The 19,029-nt window shown below is 41.6% G+C and overlaps 1 protein-coding gene across 2 annotated transcripts in view; it reads left to right on the top strand.

Moving 5' to 3' along the window:
• Positions 1 to 19,029, top strand: part of usp43b (ubiquitin specific peptidase 43b) — a 71,037-nt gene that overhangs the window by 17,922 nt on the left and 34,086 nt on the right. For both annotated transcript variants that reach the window (XM_055035463.1, XM_055035462.1), the window contains exon 3: positions 12,446 to 12,549. In XM_055035463.1, coding sequence (XP_054891438.1) covers positions 12,446 to 12,549 — 104 coding nt within the window. The remainder of the gene's footprint in view (positions 1 to 12,445; positions 12,550 to 19,029) is intronic.

Here is a 19,029-nt window from a genome sequence, read left to right as displayed (position 1 = left end):
TTTCATACTGTTCTTGTTTTACAAACTCTGCTCCTCTCTCCTCAGCCAAGGTTATTATTATTATTATTATTCAAAGTTCTTCTCGCCATAAAAACATCATAATTGCTCATTTTATATATATTTCATTTTTATATATATTTCAAGATTTTTGTTTATTTAAAGTCGCAGTACATCTTTTCAGGACCAGCATGAGGAAATCTGCCAGACATTTTAAGCCACCCATCAATTTGTACTTAATGTGCAGACAAGTGCAGAGAAATTATGGGTCAAAGTTTTTTTTAACTAAAAGGAAAAGCTTTATTGAGAATGTTGTTACTGATCAACAATAAGTTGATCATGAAATATTTTAATTAAATGAATGAAACGGTCAGAATCATTCCGAGTTCAAAACATTCACGTTTTTCTTATTGAAAGCCATTTATTTTAGACTCAACTGAAGAAAACTGAAAAAGATTCAGTCTATCCTCAACAACAACAAACAAACAAAAACAAAACACGATTTAGGTCATTTTTGTATTTGGAAAAAGTTTTAATAGTTTTGCCATAATTGAATAAAATAATAAAAAAACTATTTTGGCTGCATAGCTCTATCTATCAGTGTTTTATAATTTGCATGAGTAAAAGATATTTATTTATTTTCCGAGGGGGTTTGAAAGGGCACCAAAACTGACTACAGCCCAGGGCCCTTTATTCTTCAAATACAGCCCTGGTCAAGACCTAGATTTTTAATTTTGCAAACACAAAAATTGATGCATTGAAGTAAACTGGAGTACACTTTTACATTGATACGTTTGTAGAAACTTCTACGACTCTTACTTGAATCAAACACCACGAAACTTGAACGAGTAATTTAAGAGTTAGCGGTTGACAAGATACAGCACTATTTCATTTTATTTATTTATTTATTGCTAATTACTGTAAGTAGCAAGTTTAAAAACCAGTGAAATAAGGAGAAGAAGTCTGTGCCAGCCGGAGATCCTCACAAAGAGAAACAGATAAATGTATTTCTGCTGGCGCTTCTGAACCGTGTGAGCCGTGCCAGTCAGCCGCTGTGCCTCTTCTTCTCTGCCCACGCAGAGGTGGGCAGGAGCGGCTGCTGGTTTGTAGAGAGTAACGGTAACCGTGTCTGTGCACACATCCGGATCCGAGTTACTTGGAAACTTTTGACACAGTAGCTCAGGTTCAAATTCCCATGCTTCAATTTCCCACGTTAGAAGTGACGCAGAGCAGCACTGATTGCTTTTGCTGCCTGGCACGCAGCATCATGACATGAAGAGGAAACCACACGTAGAACAAAACATGACAGTGTTACGTTTTCACGCTTGATGTTTATTTTGCAGATATTAATAAACGATCTTCTGATTGATTGATTGATTGATTGATTGATTGATTGATTGATTGATTGATTGATTGATTGATTGATTGATTGATTGATTAGCTCATTTAAACACTTGCTACTGATGATCTGTCAGAGTTGGGGTGAGAGTCGCCTGTTTTGTTTTTAACTGAAACGAAGCACACCAAATTCCACAGCACACCTACATGTTAATCAGGTCATAGTCAAGCTAGCATAACTGACCTTCTTGCTTCTCCCTCTCTAGTTTTCTATTACTTAAAACTCATTTCTGACCTTAGCTATTTATCGGAGTGTGGGCAACCAGTCGCAAAGCACTGCGTCCCTGTTTCTTTCATGTAACACGTGTACATTTTAGATTGTACCGCTTTATCTCGACAGCTAAAACTGAGGGTAGTTTCTGCAGTCACCACACCATATGGGTTAGCTGGGTTAGCTCTGTCTGTCTTTCTTGCAGCTTTTCTATGTCAAACTATGTATTGACTTCCATTCATGAATAAAAAAACACCCCAAATATGACTTTGTTATATATTAAAATAGAATATTTGTAAACATATTTGAAGCCACTTAAGGTTTTTTTGTGTTTTTTTATTCTTTATGTACAGTACAGACCAAAAGTTTGGGCACACCTTTTCTTTCAATGAGTTTCCTTTATTTTCATGACTATTGACATTGTAGATTCACACTGAAGGCATCAAACTATGAAAAAACACATGTGGAAATATGTACTGAACAAAAAAGTGTAAAACAACTGAAAATACGCCTTATATTGTAGTTTCTTCAAAGTAGCAACCTTTTGCGGTGAGTACTGCTTTGCACACACTCTGCATTCTCTTGTTGAGACTCAAGAGGTCGTCACCTGAAATGGTTTTCACTTCACAGGTGTGCCTGTGAAGTGAAAACCCATAATAACCTGTCAGGTTAATAAGTGGCTTTCTTGCCTTATAAATAGTCATGAAAATAAAGGAAACCCATTGAATGAGAAGGTTGTGTCCAAACCTTTGGTCTGTACTGTAACTGTAGTGTACAATAAAGTTTTTCTGAAGGTCAGATGACCTATCAACAGAGCTCCTCTTCCTGCGTTCTCTGCGATCCGACTTGTGTAACGCGTGGATAGTTTCGCACCGAAATTAGAAACAAATCCAGACGGTGACCCAGACGCTGCTGCAAAGTTTCCAACTTGGATTCTCATCAGTTATTCCAGCAGTGCGTATCAGCAGCTCCTCCTCGCTGCTCTCTGTTCCCGCCGAGGATGTGAACGACGGTTCAGACGCAGTTCTGTTGAGCTTTATTTATTTATTACCATGCTTGTTTTTCTCTTCTCTGCTTTTTTTTTGAGACACCTCTTTCCTCCCACGTCGAAGCAGCTTCCCGCGGCTCAGACCCACCTTGTTGGGAAAAGCTTTTTTTTTTTTTTTTTTTTGAGACTCGGGTCTGAACGCGACCGCTATGCGTTTGAGGCGTTCGCCGACCTTTAACCCAGATCAGCATCGACTCGTTTAAGCCTGAAGCCCTCGCCGGAGGGGTGGCGGAATGATATGAGCCGTGAGAACAAAGTTTACATTTAGTAATTGCTTCTAAAGTCCATTTATAGTGTTAAAAAAATAATGAGGAAAAGGCTTTTGATTCATGGTAGAATGAAGATAGAGAGTTAGATGTATCTCTTTTGAGAAAGGAAGTTAATGATTCAGCTTCTGCGCTCCGCTAATCTGGAGCCAACTTCCAGAAAACTGCAAAACTGCCGAAACACTGACATACTTTGCATCAAGGCTGAAAATGAGTAGAAAATGGGACACTGATCAGCATATTGGTGATTTTGATGATTGTATTGGACAAAGTGTGTGAAGCACTTTGAACTGCCCACTTCTGAAGTGTGTTGAACAAATAAACTCAACTCGACCCATATGTGATTTTTCCCATTGTGTGCGTAAAGTCAAATCCGGAGGCCGATCTGTAAAGCTGGGACTTTCGGACTGTGATGAGACTTTAACCCGAGCAAACCCGTTCACACACACGCGCGCACACACACACACACAACGCTTGTATCGTGGTTTTCCGGATTAAATTAAAGTTCAAGGACAAACAACTGCAATCAGCCACAGCGACAATTGTGGACAGCCCTAAAAGGAAGCGTGCTTCTTGTTTGCTTTTTTTGAAACGGAGTCTGCTTCTCTCCAATTACCCTGCAGATTTAAATCAGCAGCTCAAATTAGCTTTAAAGGTCACCTTCTAAAAAAAAAAAAAAAAAAAGCTCAGCGATTTTTCTTCAAAACTCGCTTCGCTCTTGAAGAGCAACGTACGTCACCTTATTTGGTGCAGCCATTACGGTAAATGAACAAACTGATTCCTTTTTTTTTTTTTTTTTCGATTCGACAGAAAATCTCCTCCGTCCTCCCTTAGGAATTACCCACAACCCTCTTGGGTTTGATTGGCAGAAAGCGCCGACGCCGAGTGTTTGAACGATTCGGATTTGCTGAGTGGAGGCTTTTCCAGAGAGCGTGTCAATTAAATTGTCTGAAACCGGGGCGGACTGGAGTGATTTAAGCAGCTGTTGATTGAAATGATTTGAGCGGCGAGTCCAGTTTTTAATGTGCCGTCTTGAATTAAATTCAATCGCACTCCGAAGTTGTAATTATCAATCCTGCCGCGCGATCCAAAGCCAATTTAGAAAAAGAGCCTTAGAAAAAAAAAAAAAAAAAAAAAAAAAAAATTATATAGCTGGCATTTAATAACCTACTGGCGTGGCGATAAATCCCATCAGATCAGGAGCTTCGGAGATGCAGATTGGCTCTTTCCAAGCTGATTAATGGCTGCGTGAAGAGACGAGAAGTCCTACCTCAGCGCAGGGAGCCGTAGTTAAAAAAAAGAAAAAAGCATGTTCATGGCCAAAATATGTCACTCAAAGGCGCAATAATACTCAAAGTTATTTAGAGCATCCTGTCTATTTCCTGGTGAGAACCAGAGAAAACCCAGCGGCGCTTTAAAAGTGAAAAGCTGCAGCAGGTAATAAACACCAGGTCATTCTTGCCTTGACCGACTGGCAGACGAGACAAACGACCTCAGAGCTCAGTATATAAAAAAAAGAAAAAAAAAACTGTACAGGTGAAGGAGGAAAATGTGAAAAATCCCATTTGTCATTTTAATTGAATTTATTTCTTGCAGCTTTGGTCGGCATCCTTTGTCTATGATGCGTTCTCAGCATGAGGGCTGTGCAGTTTCATTGTGTGATCACCGTTTGGGAGAGAGTAAAGCTTCCCTGTGTTGTGCCATCTTGCCGCAACTCAGACACAAAGTTAACGCCTAATTGGAAAACATGGTTATCTCAGCAAACCAAATCTGAATTGTTGCAGTCTGATACCCTGAAATAAAATCCAAATGGAAGGTTTCCTACAATGTATTATAAGCCTGGCGGGCCTCCAAGCTTTACTGGCGCCCCACCAGGCTGATCACTGTTTATTTATTTGTTATGGGGTTTTTTTTTGTAATACACCAGCAGCAGTGACGGAAAAGATGGCCAGCATGTGAACACATCCGTTCCAATCCACTTCCTGTCTGTGCCGGTCTAACAACTTCAGCGAATGAAGCGAGAAGTCCCGGGGAAAGGATTGAAAAACTTTGTGTGCTTTAGTTAGCTTGAAACAACTGAAGTGCAGAAATGTATTTATTTAAATTGTATTTTTTTTTTTTTTTTAACCCAAGAACACGGGATTCCCCTTGCGGCCTTACCACCGGGCTTAGCTAGTTTTGTGGCGTAAAACCCGTGAATGGATAAACCAATGAATCAGAAGCTTCCCTCTTTGGCTCCACCTCCTCTTCACCAGGAAAGACCAGCACAGTCCAATAAACCAAATACCTTTTTGAAGGGCAGCTTCATTTAGAGTCTTTATAATCCGTTTGATTTGCTTCTGGTTGGTTTATCTATTTGGGATATTCAAAATCTCCTCCAATCAATCAGGTTTACCTGCATAGCTTTACAGAAAAACTATCATAAACACAAACCAGTAACAGGTCGTGACGTTTTGTTCCAGTTTCAGAGTTGAAAATGTTCTCTAATAATTGGTCTACTGACCTTTGAGAGGACATGCTTGAATTGTTCTGCCATTTTTTTACTATCGGTCAACAATGGCCTACTGTTCGCGGAGGTCAGCTTGACTTTTTTTGCGCCGGCCTGTGTTCTCGCGGCACGGCGCCCCTCAACAATGTGGCCAGTAACGGGCCGAGGGGTCCGAAAGAAAAGCGTCGAGCTTCACTATTATTTATGGACTATTTATAGAGAGGAAAACCGCATGAAAGCTCGCTGCGCTGAGGGAGACCGTCCATTATTTATCAACACTCTGTATGTCAGCTGAATACACCACTTACTCAATAGCTCTCTTGGCTCCATCTGTCAATAAACACACACACACACACACACGTGTGCTGATGCTGCGTCTTACCGGATGCTGCCCATCGTTCTCGGACCCTCTCATAACAGTCGCCACGGGAACAGAGGTGCCCTCGTTTGCGTGTTCTCAATCAATTTTATTTTTTTGTCCCGCATCTGTGCATTTCTACGGCACGCCTGAATTATTCATGTCTTTTCTCTTTCTTTTTTTTTCTGTTAAAGGTTTGCTTCCTGTTATGTCCCCCAAAAACCCATCAGGATGAGGAGGGTGGTCTCTGACGATGGGAGGTCGGTCTGCGTTTTCTCTGAGAGGTTGTGGAATCACTCCGCTCGGAAATGTTTGAGCGGTGAATTATTGAAAGCCTTCGCAAAGCGAACAGACAGTCTGCTGATCTGTTCAGGATTCTGAGACTTACCGTCGCTGGCTTAAAACTCGTCACTCATCTCCTGGTGATTAGCAGCCACTGATTGAGTTAATATAAAGTCGATTTAGCTCATTGATCGTCCAATGATCAATTGAAAAGCAGCCACTTTCTGACAAAGCTTGAGTTTTTCTCGTGTGTAGAGCTTCGAGCGCCTGTCCATAAGGTGAAAGGCTAAACTTTTGACAACAAAAAAAAAATCATAAATACATTTTAACATTATTTTGTGTCAGCTGTGTTAAGTACAGACTTGATAAACAGAAAATTGTTGGTTTCCTTGCATTGTTAAAGTTGGACATGTTCATAAAACAAATAGAGCAAGAACCTCATAGGTTGCTGAAGAGAAAAATAAGAAGATGACAAAATACGTGAAACACTTCATTCGCCGTGGCGCAATATTTTAATTCAATTATCTTGCGGTTTTTTGGCATTGTAGTACCCACCGCTTACCTTTGTAGCCAGTCAGTCATTTTTGCATTTATCGCTGGAGATGGACAAAAAAAGGACATTTGAGATGAATCTTCTGAAAAGAAAAGAAAAACTCTTCTCTCTCTCTCTTCCTCTTTCTTTTGACTCCTGACGTCAGTCCTGGTGAACTCTGGCCTCCTGCTGACAGTGCTGAGCCAGCACCCGGCCTCTAAGCTACTGCTCAGCTGCTCTCTGTATCGCCGTCATTTATCTAAATCCTAGAAATCAATTACGTCGCTCCGAGGTGCCAGGGTGAATTTTTAAAATTTTCTCCCAGGCTCCTCTGGGCCTGGCGCTGGCAACTCTCCTGGCACCGAGTCTGACAGATTAGGCTCCGGTAGACGGTTCTCAGGCTTTGCTTGCGTTAAAGATTAGCTGCTGTGCAGGTTTGTGCCCCGGTAGAATAGCCTCTGTCAAATATGCTAAATATGTCACTGTGTTTCTCTTGTTTTGCTTTCTTATTTCACAACACTTAAAACTTTTCACAATTTCTGATGTTGCATCCCAAAACGTCAGTGAGCAACACAGATCTTAAGTGACAGACCTGCACAAAGTACTGCGTGATTGTGAGTGCTGCTGCATCCGATGCCTCAAAATGAAATCCAGTGTAACTTAAACTATTTAAAGGCCTGTAATATTCCCCACTAAAATAATAAATAAAATAAAATAAGATTAAATATAGACGCAGGTTCCCTCAGCTGGGACAGCAGCTTGCAGTCGTCTTGCATCTTTCAGGTGACTAGAAGTTCAGACGTGGCATGAAAATGAGGAAGTAAAGCGATTTCAGTGGATGTTGGTGTCTTATTCTGTTTTGTCTGGTATTTGGCTTTGAATCTGGAAACGTTGGCTGTACTTTGATTATGATCTTAAAAAATAAATTCAGACGTTTTAGTAACGTTATCCATAAATTCTACTAATCCTTAAAGTAAGAAGCGGTTAAAATGTGAACCCTGTGATTTTTTCTTGTTTGTTTTAACATCATATATTAATTACATATATTTATTTGACCCGGTGAAAATTTTAGGGGCAATTAAACACTTTTTGCCAAATTGTTTTAGATGGAATCGTCCTGTTGTTTCTGGTGCTCCTGTAAATTTGACGCACAAGTGACATCTGCTAACGACAGCAACGGCCAACGAAGCGGCTTCTTCTGGCCGTTCATTTTCATAACAAAAAAGAAAATGTCATTGAACGCCTCTATGCTAAAAGGAGCTGGTCTATCAGCGAAGCTGTTCAAGCCTTAAACGCCGTCTCCTACGTAAACAGACGTCCACAGTCCACTTTCCCACAGAAGCGTTTATTCCAAGGATGTTTTATTAATGATCAGGAGTTTAATGAAAAAGCCGAAAACCGAATAGGTTTCACTTCTCATCAATCTGATGGCTGAATAACAGAATTAACAAATCGAAAACAATTAATATCGTCACCGTTCAGCTCAGATGTCGATTTATTTGATGATTTTTGCAGTTATTGTAGCTTTTTGAATCGAAAATGTCACTCATTTCATCGATCAATTGTTCTCGATTGAAATACAATTTACTGTGAGTAATTACAAACCCGGCAATTAACTCAAGTCAACATAGACTGATAAGAATGCCTCAATCTGAGGTTGTCCCAATACCAAGAAAATATATTAAAACTGTCAAATACACATTTGATAAAAACTGTGTCTGCTCTCACTGGAGGCCATTTTAAACTCCTCCAGGTTTTGATCTGTTTCGTTGACCCACAACAACTGTGACGCATCGGTGAAGGAAGTTCCTGTTAAAAACGTCTCTTTGACCACTTTTACGCAAAAGCGCATCAGCTTTCAATTATCCCAGAACATAAACGGCCGATTTAGTCTGAAGTCACTTAGTCTGCCAGTGTGGGAAGCAACAGGACGACCATGTAATGGTCAAACTCCCAGTTCAGCCAAACATTTATTTATTTTGGCCACAAACTACCACCAACTTAGCAGTGAGGCAAGCTGTGACATGTGCTGCCTCACTGAGAGGAGAATTAAGATGATGCCATTTATTTTTTTATATTAATAAAATAGAGTCACGGGTGGGGTGTGGGAAAGGTGTCAGGATCCACACATTGTTGCTGAAGAATGTATATCTGACTGTGAAAGTGTGAGAGCGCCGCTTGCAGAATAAATAGAGGGAGGCCCAGCATGTGTTAAAAAAAGAAAAGAAAAAAGAAAGCGATTTCACACCCTGTGCGTCTCCTTTTCTGCTCCTTTCCTTCACTCCGTTCATCCTTTCTCTAAAAATAGCTCCTTTTGATATTTTTTTCCCCCTTCCCTCGCTCCTCCTCTGATGCCTGCCAGTTTGATTGCATTTTTATCAGGCATATTTTTTTTCTGACAGGCAATTTTCGAGATTGCATCTCCGTTTCGGAGCGACCGGTGGCGTCTCCCGAGTCGGACGTCCCGGCCCGACCCGGCTCTGCTCTGCCGGGATCATTTTTACAACCTGTGAAACAATTCCTGGGACCAGCAGCTCTAACGAGCTTTGCGAGGCGACCTGGTATCTGAACATGACCATTTAGATGGCCGAAAGCTAATCTGCGCCACATGACCATGAGCCTTGGAGCTGCCTCCCTTTCTCAGTGGGTCTCACTGTTCCTGTACTCCTAACACACAGCCGACACCTTGCAGTCTGTTGACATGGCCGGACTGGGCTCGGATATCTGAGAGGTGATGAGCCCAGCTGGATCTTCACTCTGTGGCCTCCGATTTGTTATCTCTGTGAAAAGATAGCCGTGGAATCCGCTCGCAGGTCAGTGGGAGAAAAACATGGAAGAAGAAAGCTTTGCTGCTTTGTATTACATATTCAGATGTATTTAGTGCTGCAGTTTTGTCTCACTGATTTTATTTTGTATTTTTAACTTACCTTGAAGGGATAGTTGATATTTTTCAGATTTGGTCGCATGGCTTTTTCGTCACACGCATCATTTTTTTAATCAAACGTTTTTGTGTTAGTTTGAAGAAACACTTTATTTGTGCGACAATAGTCACGTGATCAACAACCGGATGCTGCTACTGGCTGAAACTACGAAGAAGAAGAAGGTGACAAGAAGTGGCAGCATGATGCGTTTCGACGACTTGCCGCATCAACAAACTAATTTACGTCAATTGCGTTTCTTATGTGACAAAAACGCATTAATCGCAAAATTTTCTATTTCTGACACCGACCCTTAAAATTGTAATGTTACACTGAGCGGCTCCAATGTTAGTTGTTGTTTATAAAAAAGAAAATCAACCTTTTCTTCTGAAGCCTGGGCTTTGACATTTGCTACCAATATAAGTTGCAGATTATCTTCTAGAAGGATATTAATAGAACAGGCGATAAAGAAGCAGCACGACCAAAATTAGTTCAACTCTTCAGTAGCAACTAATCTCTGGTCTCTGTTGTCGCTACTGAGAACTCCATCAAAGCCCATGTCAACAGAAAAAACAACAAACAAAACAAAAACTGTCTCTTTAAGAACATCAGCTGTATTGAGCTGTTCCAGTTTGGTCCCCCTACAAAGGAGGAGGAAAATATAACCATTAAAACCCTCCCGACCCTCATGGGAAGAAAAAAGGAGAATTGTATGTGCCTGATGAAGCAGATGCAGAAGGGAGGTCAGGTTTCAGGGTCAAGCATCATCTTGAACAGACTTAGTTTATATGTGAAGTGCCAGGCACCTTGTTTTGCATGCGTTTCACAAGCATCATGGAGAAATACAGACGGTCCGCTCCACGCTCCGCCCACTTCTTTCAGCTTGGTTTGAGAGTGGAGGTAATGGTGGAGGTGCCAGGAGTTCAGAGGAATTGTTAACAGAGCAAAACAGAGAGAAGCTCGCAGAGTGCAAATCTTTCAGCCGGGTCGGGTCTGGTCTGTTCTTTGTCCGTTGTGAAGCGGCTGCAGTTTTTTCCGACCCAATCAGGGGTGAATTTTAAGCTACTTTTAAGTGGGCGGGATTATTTCTTTCTCTGAGGTAATTTTGTAGCACAATCCAGTAACTATGTTGACTTAATGAAGTTAGAAAAATGCTACATATATCCAATGTGACTGGAAATCAATTTGATTTAATAATTTTGCGCCTTGAATCTGTTTCTTTAAAAACTCCTGATTTGTCTGAAGCTCTGCCTTCAACAAGTCATCACAACATGGCACCTCCATTTGCAACAGTTTCGACCCGCGTTGCTCTGAGGAGTAGGTTGTATGACGCTAAGTGTTGCTGGCTAGTCTGAAGGAGCCGAGTTGGAGGGGGGAAAAGGTGGGACGGAGGCGTGGTTTGAAAGGCGGGAGCTCAGAAGCCTGAAGGTGCAGCTCTGAGGCGGAGCTTCACCTCAAAGGCGGAGCTAGGTCCAACCAGGCGGTTTGGAGAGCGGGATGGTTGCCATGGAGATTTAAGATTGCTCAAACACTCATGAAAGAATCAAGACGACGCTCCAGGTGTGTTTTGATGAGGGAATAACATTATAGCGTGATGTAAAGCTCAGAAAAGGTAATTTTACATAATTCTGCTCATTTGAAGAGACAGTAATTATCCTGTATGTAAACTTATGATCCTGAAGACATTAATAAATCAGTTATTGACATTCTTTCTCTCATTATGGTGGCATTCAGTAAATAGCAGTAATTTTTTTAATAGTTCAAACTGACCCAAACAAGACAAGTTTGGTCCAGTTAACTTCAAATAGTGAGGGAAGAAAATGTTTGTGGGTTTTTATCCAGGGTATGTAAACTTCTGGACTGAGCTGTGCTGTTTCCCTTTCGTGTTGCCTTGCTCGAGCCTTGATTGCACTTGTGCAACTCAGGCCTATAATTATCCAAATCCCTGTCAAAAGAAAACTGAATTTAAACTCCCACCATATTTTCAAGCTAATTAAAGTTCATTACGTTGTTTTCTTCTTTCTGGAACTGGTCCCAGCATTGTGCTTTTCTGTAGAAGGGCAGAAAACAGCAAATCCATCCAGGGAGGGTTCAGTGTTTTAACCTTATATGTATGTCAGCTTGAGAAAGGTACTTTTTTAACTACGAATCCTTGCAAAAACTGTTCATAGTTCAATTTTTGTTGTTTGTTGAAGTTCCAACCACAGAGTTTCATGTATTTTATTGAAATGTGATGTGGCAGAACAACACAGTAAGTATCTTTCACAATCGGTCACAAATACTCCCAAGGACGATTGGTCTGCTCCGAAGGGAAGCAGACCCTGCCTCCAGGAGCTGCCTTTCACTCATAATCACTGGAACATTGATCAATATATTTGATTTTCTTGACCATTTTGATGATGAAAATGTGACGTTTGGTTTCTGTGTTGAGCATTTCTGGTGCACAGCACTTTGAAATGCCTTGCTGCTTCACAAATAAGCTTGATATGAATGAGATTTTGTTGCGGGATTCTATATAAACTTTACTCTTAGTGTGGTTATGAGGAAAACCTTGTCATCACTGGGCTATTGTCTGTCCCTCTCTGTGCACGGTACCCTGTCCCACACTCGTTTGGTGACCTTGCAAGCCTTTCAGTAATCAGTCTGCTTTTTTCTGCTCTTCTTTTATCTCCGTCCAAGGCCAGCCTCTCTGTTGTAGGTGTTCAGATAAAAGAGAACAGACAGGAGGAGGTTTAGTGGGGGTTATGGCTGTGTGAGGTCAGTCCTCTCTGTCTCCTCTGAACGTGAGTTTATTGCTAAAATAAAAGCTTCCCGACCTCAGACTGCTTCTCGCACATCAGCATAACGCTTCTCTGACCGATCAGGTGACTTTATTTAAAGAGCCGCGTCGCAAAACTTTGAGAGGACGCGCACACGTGTTGACGGTGACCTCCGCTTTGTGCCGCAGGGTCCCGGCGGAGCTGACGAGGCGCCATGCCCAGACCCGATCCCGTCCCAGCAGCCCAGGGCCCAGCACAGCTTCGTCCAGGAGCACTTCCAGGCTCAGTACAAGTGAGTTTTGTCCTCCACTCCGCAATCACATCTGCTTCGAATAAATGCTGCGACAAAGGAACCGGCGGTGGCTCTTGCAGCGGTGATTTCCCCCATGATGAGCGTGGGGGTGTGAGGCACTTGTTGATGGATTTTTTCTTTTTTTCTTAATTGTCCAAGTACATCTTGTGTTTGATTTTCTCCTACAAGATTTGTGGTGTCTTTTATTGTGCCCGAACTAAATGTCAGCAAAGTCCCCGACTCCCCCGACATGCCAACCTATTATTTGTATTGAGAGTTAACAGCATCAGACAATATTTGGTGCTGTTGTGTTTTTCAGATTGTCTAAATGTCAACTCAAAAGTCATATCTTATAAAGCTACCGTTCGCAGGCAAGGCTGCCATAGTTGTGACTTTTTAAGAAATTGCTTGGATTTTTTTTAAGAGGTTTAAAATACTATGTGTGGTTAGTAGTTTATACTTTCTTGTTAAAGTCATTAGCTTAGATAGAGACGATTTCTGGTGACTCATTATGTTTCTAAACATAACGAGGTTTCGTTCGTTAATGCTCGATGTCGTAAGAGACACACGTCAGAAAAGACAGCGAAATCCCCCTTTTATAAAACACAAATTGACGGGAAAAAAAACCCGCACTGTGAAATAATTGAATGCAACACTATTGGTCAGGATTTCTCCCGCTGATGTCAGCTAGTTGTTGCACTGACAAACATCTCGTCTCTGGGAGCTTCGAAACAACAGCAGAGCAGCAGATGAGATTATACATTTCCAAACGATTAGTTTGGTCTGTGTTCAAAAAATGTGCTAAGGTCTGACGCCACGGCACGGCACATCAAATCACGCAAATCACCATCAGACACCCAATGCTTTAAGGTGCGTCAAAAAAAAAAAAAAAAAAAAAAACAACCCATCGATCATTGGTTTAGACTTTGAGTCATACAGGACTGAGAGGTAAGCAAAGTCCAGCTGATTTCTATATGACCAAATATGGTCACAGATTGTTGAATTGTAGGCCTGGAAAGCCTGCGCTTTCTTTTATAGCTCATTAAGTAAAGTTCAAACCAGCAGTATGATGCAATTTATTTTTTTTATTTTTTATTTTTTTGTGGTTTTCAAAGCAATTCAGAGCCATCAATCAGAAACCAATCCATAAAATCATCAGACTGTGGGTCAGTTTAACCTTTTGCTTGTTGTTATACTCATTTTGTTGCCACTTTTCTTCTTTCTTTCTTTCATTTCATTTCATCTACTCAAACTGTAAATCGACATGCTGGACCCATGCGGTCAACCCAGTCCAGATCAGCTTAAGTTTATTCTTATCTAACTGTACTTTGAGTGACAGAATTATAGCTGAATTATAGAAATACACAAATTTCACCAGTTCATTTGATCCTATATTATTTTCTTTAGACTTTCTTTCTGTTCAGTGGTTCTGATCCGTGACCATCTCCTAGGCGAGAAGTATTGTATTCACACCAGTAACTCTCTAGAGTCCCTTTACTTGTGCTGAAGTAATAAGCATATTTAACTGTGCCAGTGGCCAAGATTTTGTTTTATTTTATGTTTTTATAATAGTCTGTTAATGCCTCTGTAATTCATTTTATTTTCTGGAATCAGCTCTCGTAATCAAAAATGCATTTAGCTGTAAACCTGTGAGGTTACCAGCACACAGCTGGAGGTCCTCATGGCTTCCATTAGTCAGACATCTAGGAGATAAAAATAAAGCAGTTATTATTAGACGCTGCGTGCATCTGTTGGGATGGGGATTTTTGAGCTTTTGTCTGAATGTTTGGTCTGGAAATGTCCACTTTCTTTTCGGTTTTATTATTGGATCACATGCGAAAAGTCTGCACACCCCACACACAGACAAACATCAAAGTCCAGGTTGCATATGGACATAGACTGTACAATTCCACTGGTAGTCAAATAAAAATAATAATAAAAATCTAAGTTGCACAGCGTTAAACTAATACTTGGAGGAAAACACCTTCTGTGCATACGTTTGGTTGAGCTGCGTTCCCTTCAAGTTCATCATGTGAACAAACATTTTTGATCTCCACGACGCCGACCACACGACACACACAGCGGTGGGCGCCGCGAGCTAAACAGTTAGCCGTGCTAACCCTGCAGCACCAAACACAAACGCTAGTCCCGCTAACAAGCTACACCAACACGGTATTTAATGGAAGCTAATACTGACCCGCTAGTTGCCATGTATCAATGACTCCACACTTGCTGCAATGCAAATGACAAATAACACAATGGCAAATACAGACATATATATTTTGCCTTTACATCAACACATAACGACACATTTATCATTTACAAATATTTGGAAGATGGCTGGGTTTTCTCCATATTAATATTTTGTCTTTGCCTTTTTTTTGCCCAAAACACGTGACAATATAATCTTTAACTAAAGCGACAACACTTTTTCTTTCTGTTATTTTATCGACTTTTAAATACTAAAATGTTTCTTGCGCTTCAAATGGCATCTTTTATGGAATTAATGACCATCCACCAGGGGAAGTCATTTTTCTCCCAGACATCTTTCATTAGTCGGTAAGCAATCAATTCATAGGATAAATCCTCCGTTCGCAAATCCTGTAGCCAAGGCAACATCAAGGTCCATACCTTTTGTCCCCAGAACAAATGTCTGGTTGTTTCCTCGTCCCTGCATTGGGGCCTTGGGCATTGGGGCCTTGGGCATTGGGGCCTCGGGATTGGGGGCCCCTTGTACAATCCTCCTGTATAGAAGGGCTCTTATAGAAAGACACTGATTAGCGATTTGCCAAGCCAAGTCCGTATGTATATTCAACAAGGGTATGTTAACATTTTTCCATGTTATCTTTATCAAATCTTCGTGTCAATCTGTTAGAGAGGGACAATTTTTCTTCTATTTTAGCTCATTTAATATTTTCTGGTAGAATCTCTTTTAAATCATAGTTCAGTGACTGACTTCCTGTCTTGAAAGTAGAAGTTGTTGTTGAGCTAATTTAGCTAAACGACAACGGTAAATTAGCGCTTTAGAATTTATGTGGAAAAATTATGTTATGGAAAGCTAAGCTAAGTGTTTTCCAAGTTAGCTGAAGCGCTGAATGAAAAATTAGCTCTGCTATTAGCACGCTAGCGGATTAGCCAACATGTGTGGACGATGCTTTTTTTTAAGTTCATCTCCTGACTGACACTTTTGTGCAGCGAGATTATTGCACAACAACTTGTTGTCACTGACATATTTCTAATGTTTAATTTTGTTATTTCTGTTTTCTCTGTATCGTGACCTGTGCTGATGCCTTATGACACTTGTGCCAGCTGAGATCTTGATCATTAAGGTTTTCATAAAGTTTTTAAATGTTGAACCCTCCAATGAAGACAGCTGAACTTCACTTCAACTTCATTAGATTCTCCATAAATTACAACTGCTATGTACCCAGAAACACATTATGCTGAGATCGAATCAAAATTTGCTTCGGAAAATTATTTGTCTCAGTGTGATGTGCACACTTACGCAACCAGGTTATTTCAGAAGTGTTTTTGCTTTTCGGTTGCGTGGTAGATGTGCCAAATAAAGGTAGGAAATGTTCTGAGCAGTCACATTCTTTTCACAGCCCTTTGAGAGGCGCTGCAGGTGACATCTTTCTTAGATTCACCTTCTATTGCTGGCAACTCATCCCTCTAAACGGTTTATCCAATCAGCCGTTCGAGAAGCTGACCAATTACGACAACGCTCAATCTGATCTGACAAAGGTTTACGGCCCTTCTCCGCAGAGCAGCTAATATCCCCCGCTTGTCTGCGCCGCTTTCCATCTGCTAATTCCTGGGGAAATTGACAGCTCCGTGTGACTACCAGTAATACATCTGTTGGAGCGCGGCTCTTAATTGCCAAACCTCGCTGTCAAATGTTTCAGCGCTGACACGTCGGGGTGTGTCTTACACAGCAACAAGCGCAATTAGCAGGCGAAGTCTGCGCCTCCCGTCTCCCACTCAAACTCCGTGAGGCGGTGCGGAGAGAGAGACTCAGAGTCTGTTTTAAGACTCCCAACAGCAAAACAAAAAATCCCCAGTAGACAGCATGCGTCGAGCTGGGTGAAAATAAACACCAGTCATCACCAGGAATCGACTTGGATCAAAAAAGCACTTCTCGACTCGTGTCCCCCTTTCCTCCGCTTGTGTAACGCTTCTCCGATGCAGTGTCCAGCGTGAGGCAATGTCTGGAGTTGACGGACTGGAGATTTATTCCTGTAATAGCCCAGTTTGTCCAGGGTAGAGTCATCGCAGCCATTAAACATGCCCAAGCCTGTCAAATCACAGCCACAGCTAGAGGAGCCGAGCGATATTTCGTCTTAATTTGCTTGATGCTGTCATAATATGGACCAGATATTCTTTATTTATTTTTATAAATTTTTCTGTTATAAAGTGCAAATACTTCCTGTCAACACTTATGTATTCATACCCCTTGATCTAGTATCTAGTACAGTGAACATGTGGAGTGCTCTGGCCAACATGAAATACACTTATGCTTCAATGGATGATTCAGATCTTAGCACATCCATGTGTTTGAATGACGTAGTCAAAGTCCTGGCCGAAACTCGGTGTTTTCACGCCTGACAGTCCGGTGGACTCGGTTTGATTGAGGGCCAAAATTGTGACATTTGCAGCATTTTCAGCTGGTGAGATTCGCTTTCACTGCACTGCGTGAAATGATCCAAACCTTTGAAACCCGTTCCCCTCCTCGCCTGTGGCGGCGCTGCACCAAGAACCACTGAGAGAAACGTCACGGAAACCTCTGAAGAAGACGTGAGATCAACTCATGTCTTCTGTTTACAATTTTCCGAAAACGTAAACAAGTATTCAGTGGCGTTGGATTCTAGCGGTTGTAGGATTTCTCTGTCGTCGTTGGCAAAAGATGCCAAGCCATTTCTCCCATGCTTTTTGGTTGTATTTACCCAGGATGCCCTGCTCTACTGCCTGTTTCTGATCTCCAGTCCGCTTGGCATTCACATGTGCCTTTCGAACCACTGCAACCGAACTGAGAATAGGTTTGCAGATGGACCAGAGTTCGCTTTTTTGGTCTGCATCGGAGTTCGATTGCGCGCTCACACCTCCCCGATCGAACCAGACTTTCTCGGCAAACAAACAATATTTGAATTAAAGTGGACTGAACAGTGCTGGTGTGAACGCATCCCAACCCTGAACAACACTCTGAATGCAGCAACCGAATGGTGAAACATGGTGGTAAAACATTTCCGGGGCTCTGTGACTACTTTCCACATGTGATCCTCTTTATCCTTGTAATGGCGTATCTTAAGACACGTTTTAAAGATGGAAATCTTTCATTCGGCTGGTCGACTCGATATATTTGAGCTTTGTAAATAGTACACAGTCATATGAAAGTGTCAGTTGAGCCGTGCTCACTGTCCTGAAGCCAGGCGATGGACAGCCAAGTGTTTCATTGCAGACGTTTAGTGCATCTCGTCTTACTCCGGCGGCACATTTTCCCCAAAATGCCCCCCGCCGTTTTCTTCAATTCGCTCAAATACTGTTGTTCTTCTTTACCTTGTTTGTAGACTTCTTCGGTTTACGTCTTGAGCACAAATCACCAAAGCAAACGAAGGCCTTTTTCTTCACTGCCGTTGCTGAAAGAAGCAAATGAATACGTGTAAACGGTGCGTCGAGTTCAAATCTGTGCCACTGCAGAGCGTCGAGTCGCTTCAGCATGGCTGCGTCTCAGACAGGGAGACGCGAACCTCTCAACCTTGGCACGCTTGCTCCATTAGAGCATCTCTGGAATAGCACCTCATCTGTTGGCGCTTTTCTTTTTTTTTTTTTTTTTTTTTTTTTTTTTGTCCTTCTCCTCTCTCTCGCTTCTGGTGTTTCAGAGCCGGACAGGGCGCATCTATGTCTCAGTGGAGTCTGAGTGAGATTTGCATGCATGGAGGGCCGTCAGCCTAACCGTTTCCTGGCAAAATTAAGACATCCGTGGGGCAGCCGTACTACTCTGCCAAGAGGGCGAGATCCACTCAGAGTCCTTGTCAGCTGGGTTTGCTTGAACAGAGCTTTATTCACCTCCTCCCAGTCTGCTCCCCCTGTACGTCTGTCAGAAGGAGAAAAACATTTGATCAAGTTATTTGTGTAAAGATCCACAAAGGCACAAAGCTCTCTTCCCTCTCTTTGCCAATGCAAAATAAGACGAGGGATATGCTGTTGAATTATTTGATACACTATCTGACTGTGTATATTTTTACTATAAATGTACACTCACAAAAAAAACACACATCTGAGAAAGATTTTCAAAAGCTCTCTAAAACATGTTGATCCTTCTTTATGAGAATCTCGGTTGATGACGCCACAAGAGGCACAGGATTTGCTGGAGCAGCTGCCATTTGTAAACACTGTGGCAGGCCAGCAAATGTTTCATTAATCACGCCACGTTAACGTTGCATGTTTAAAACTGAATTATTACATATTTTTGAGGACGAGGAT

Source organism: Poeciliopsis prolifica, unplaced genomic scaffold (genome assembly GCF_027474105.1).
Source record: "Poeciliopsis prolifica strain line A6 unplaced genomic scaffold, Auburn_PproV2 SCAFFOLD010, whole genome shotgun sequence".
Taxonomy (NCBI): Eukaryota; Metazoa; Chordata; class Actinopteri; order Cyprinodontiformes; family Poeciliidae; genus Poeciliopsis; species Poeciliopsis prolifica.
This window is presented reverse-complemented; position numbering and strand designations above follow the sequence as displayed.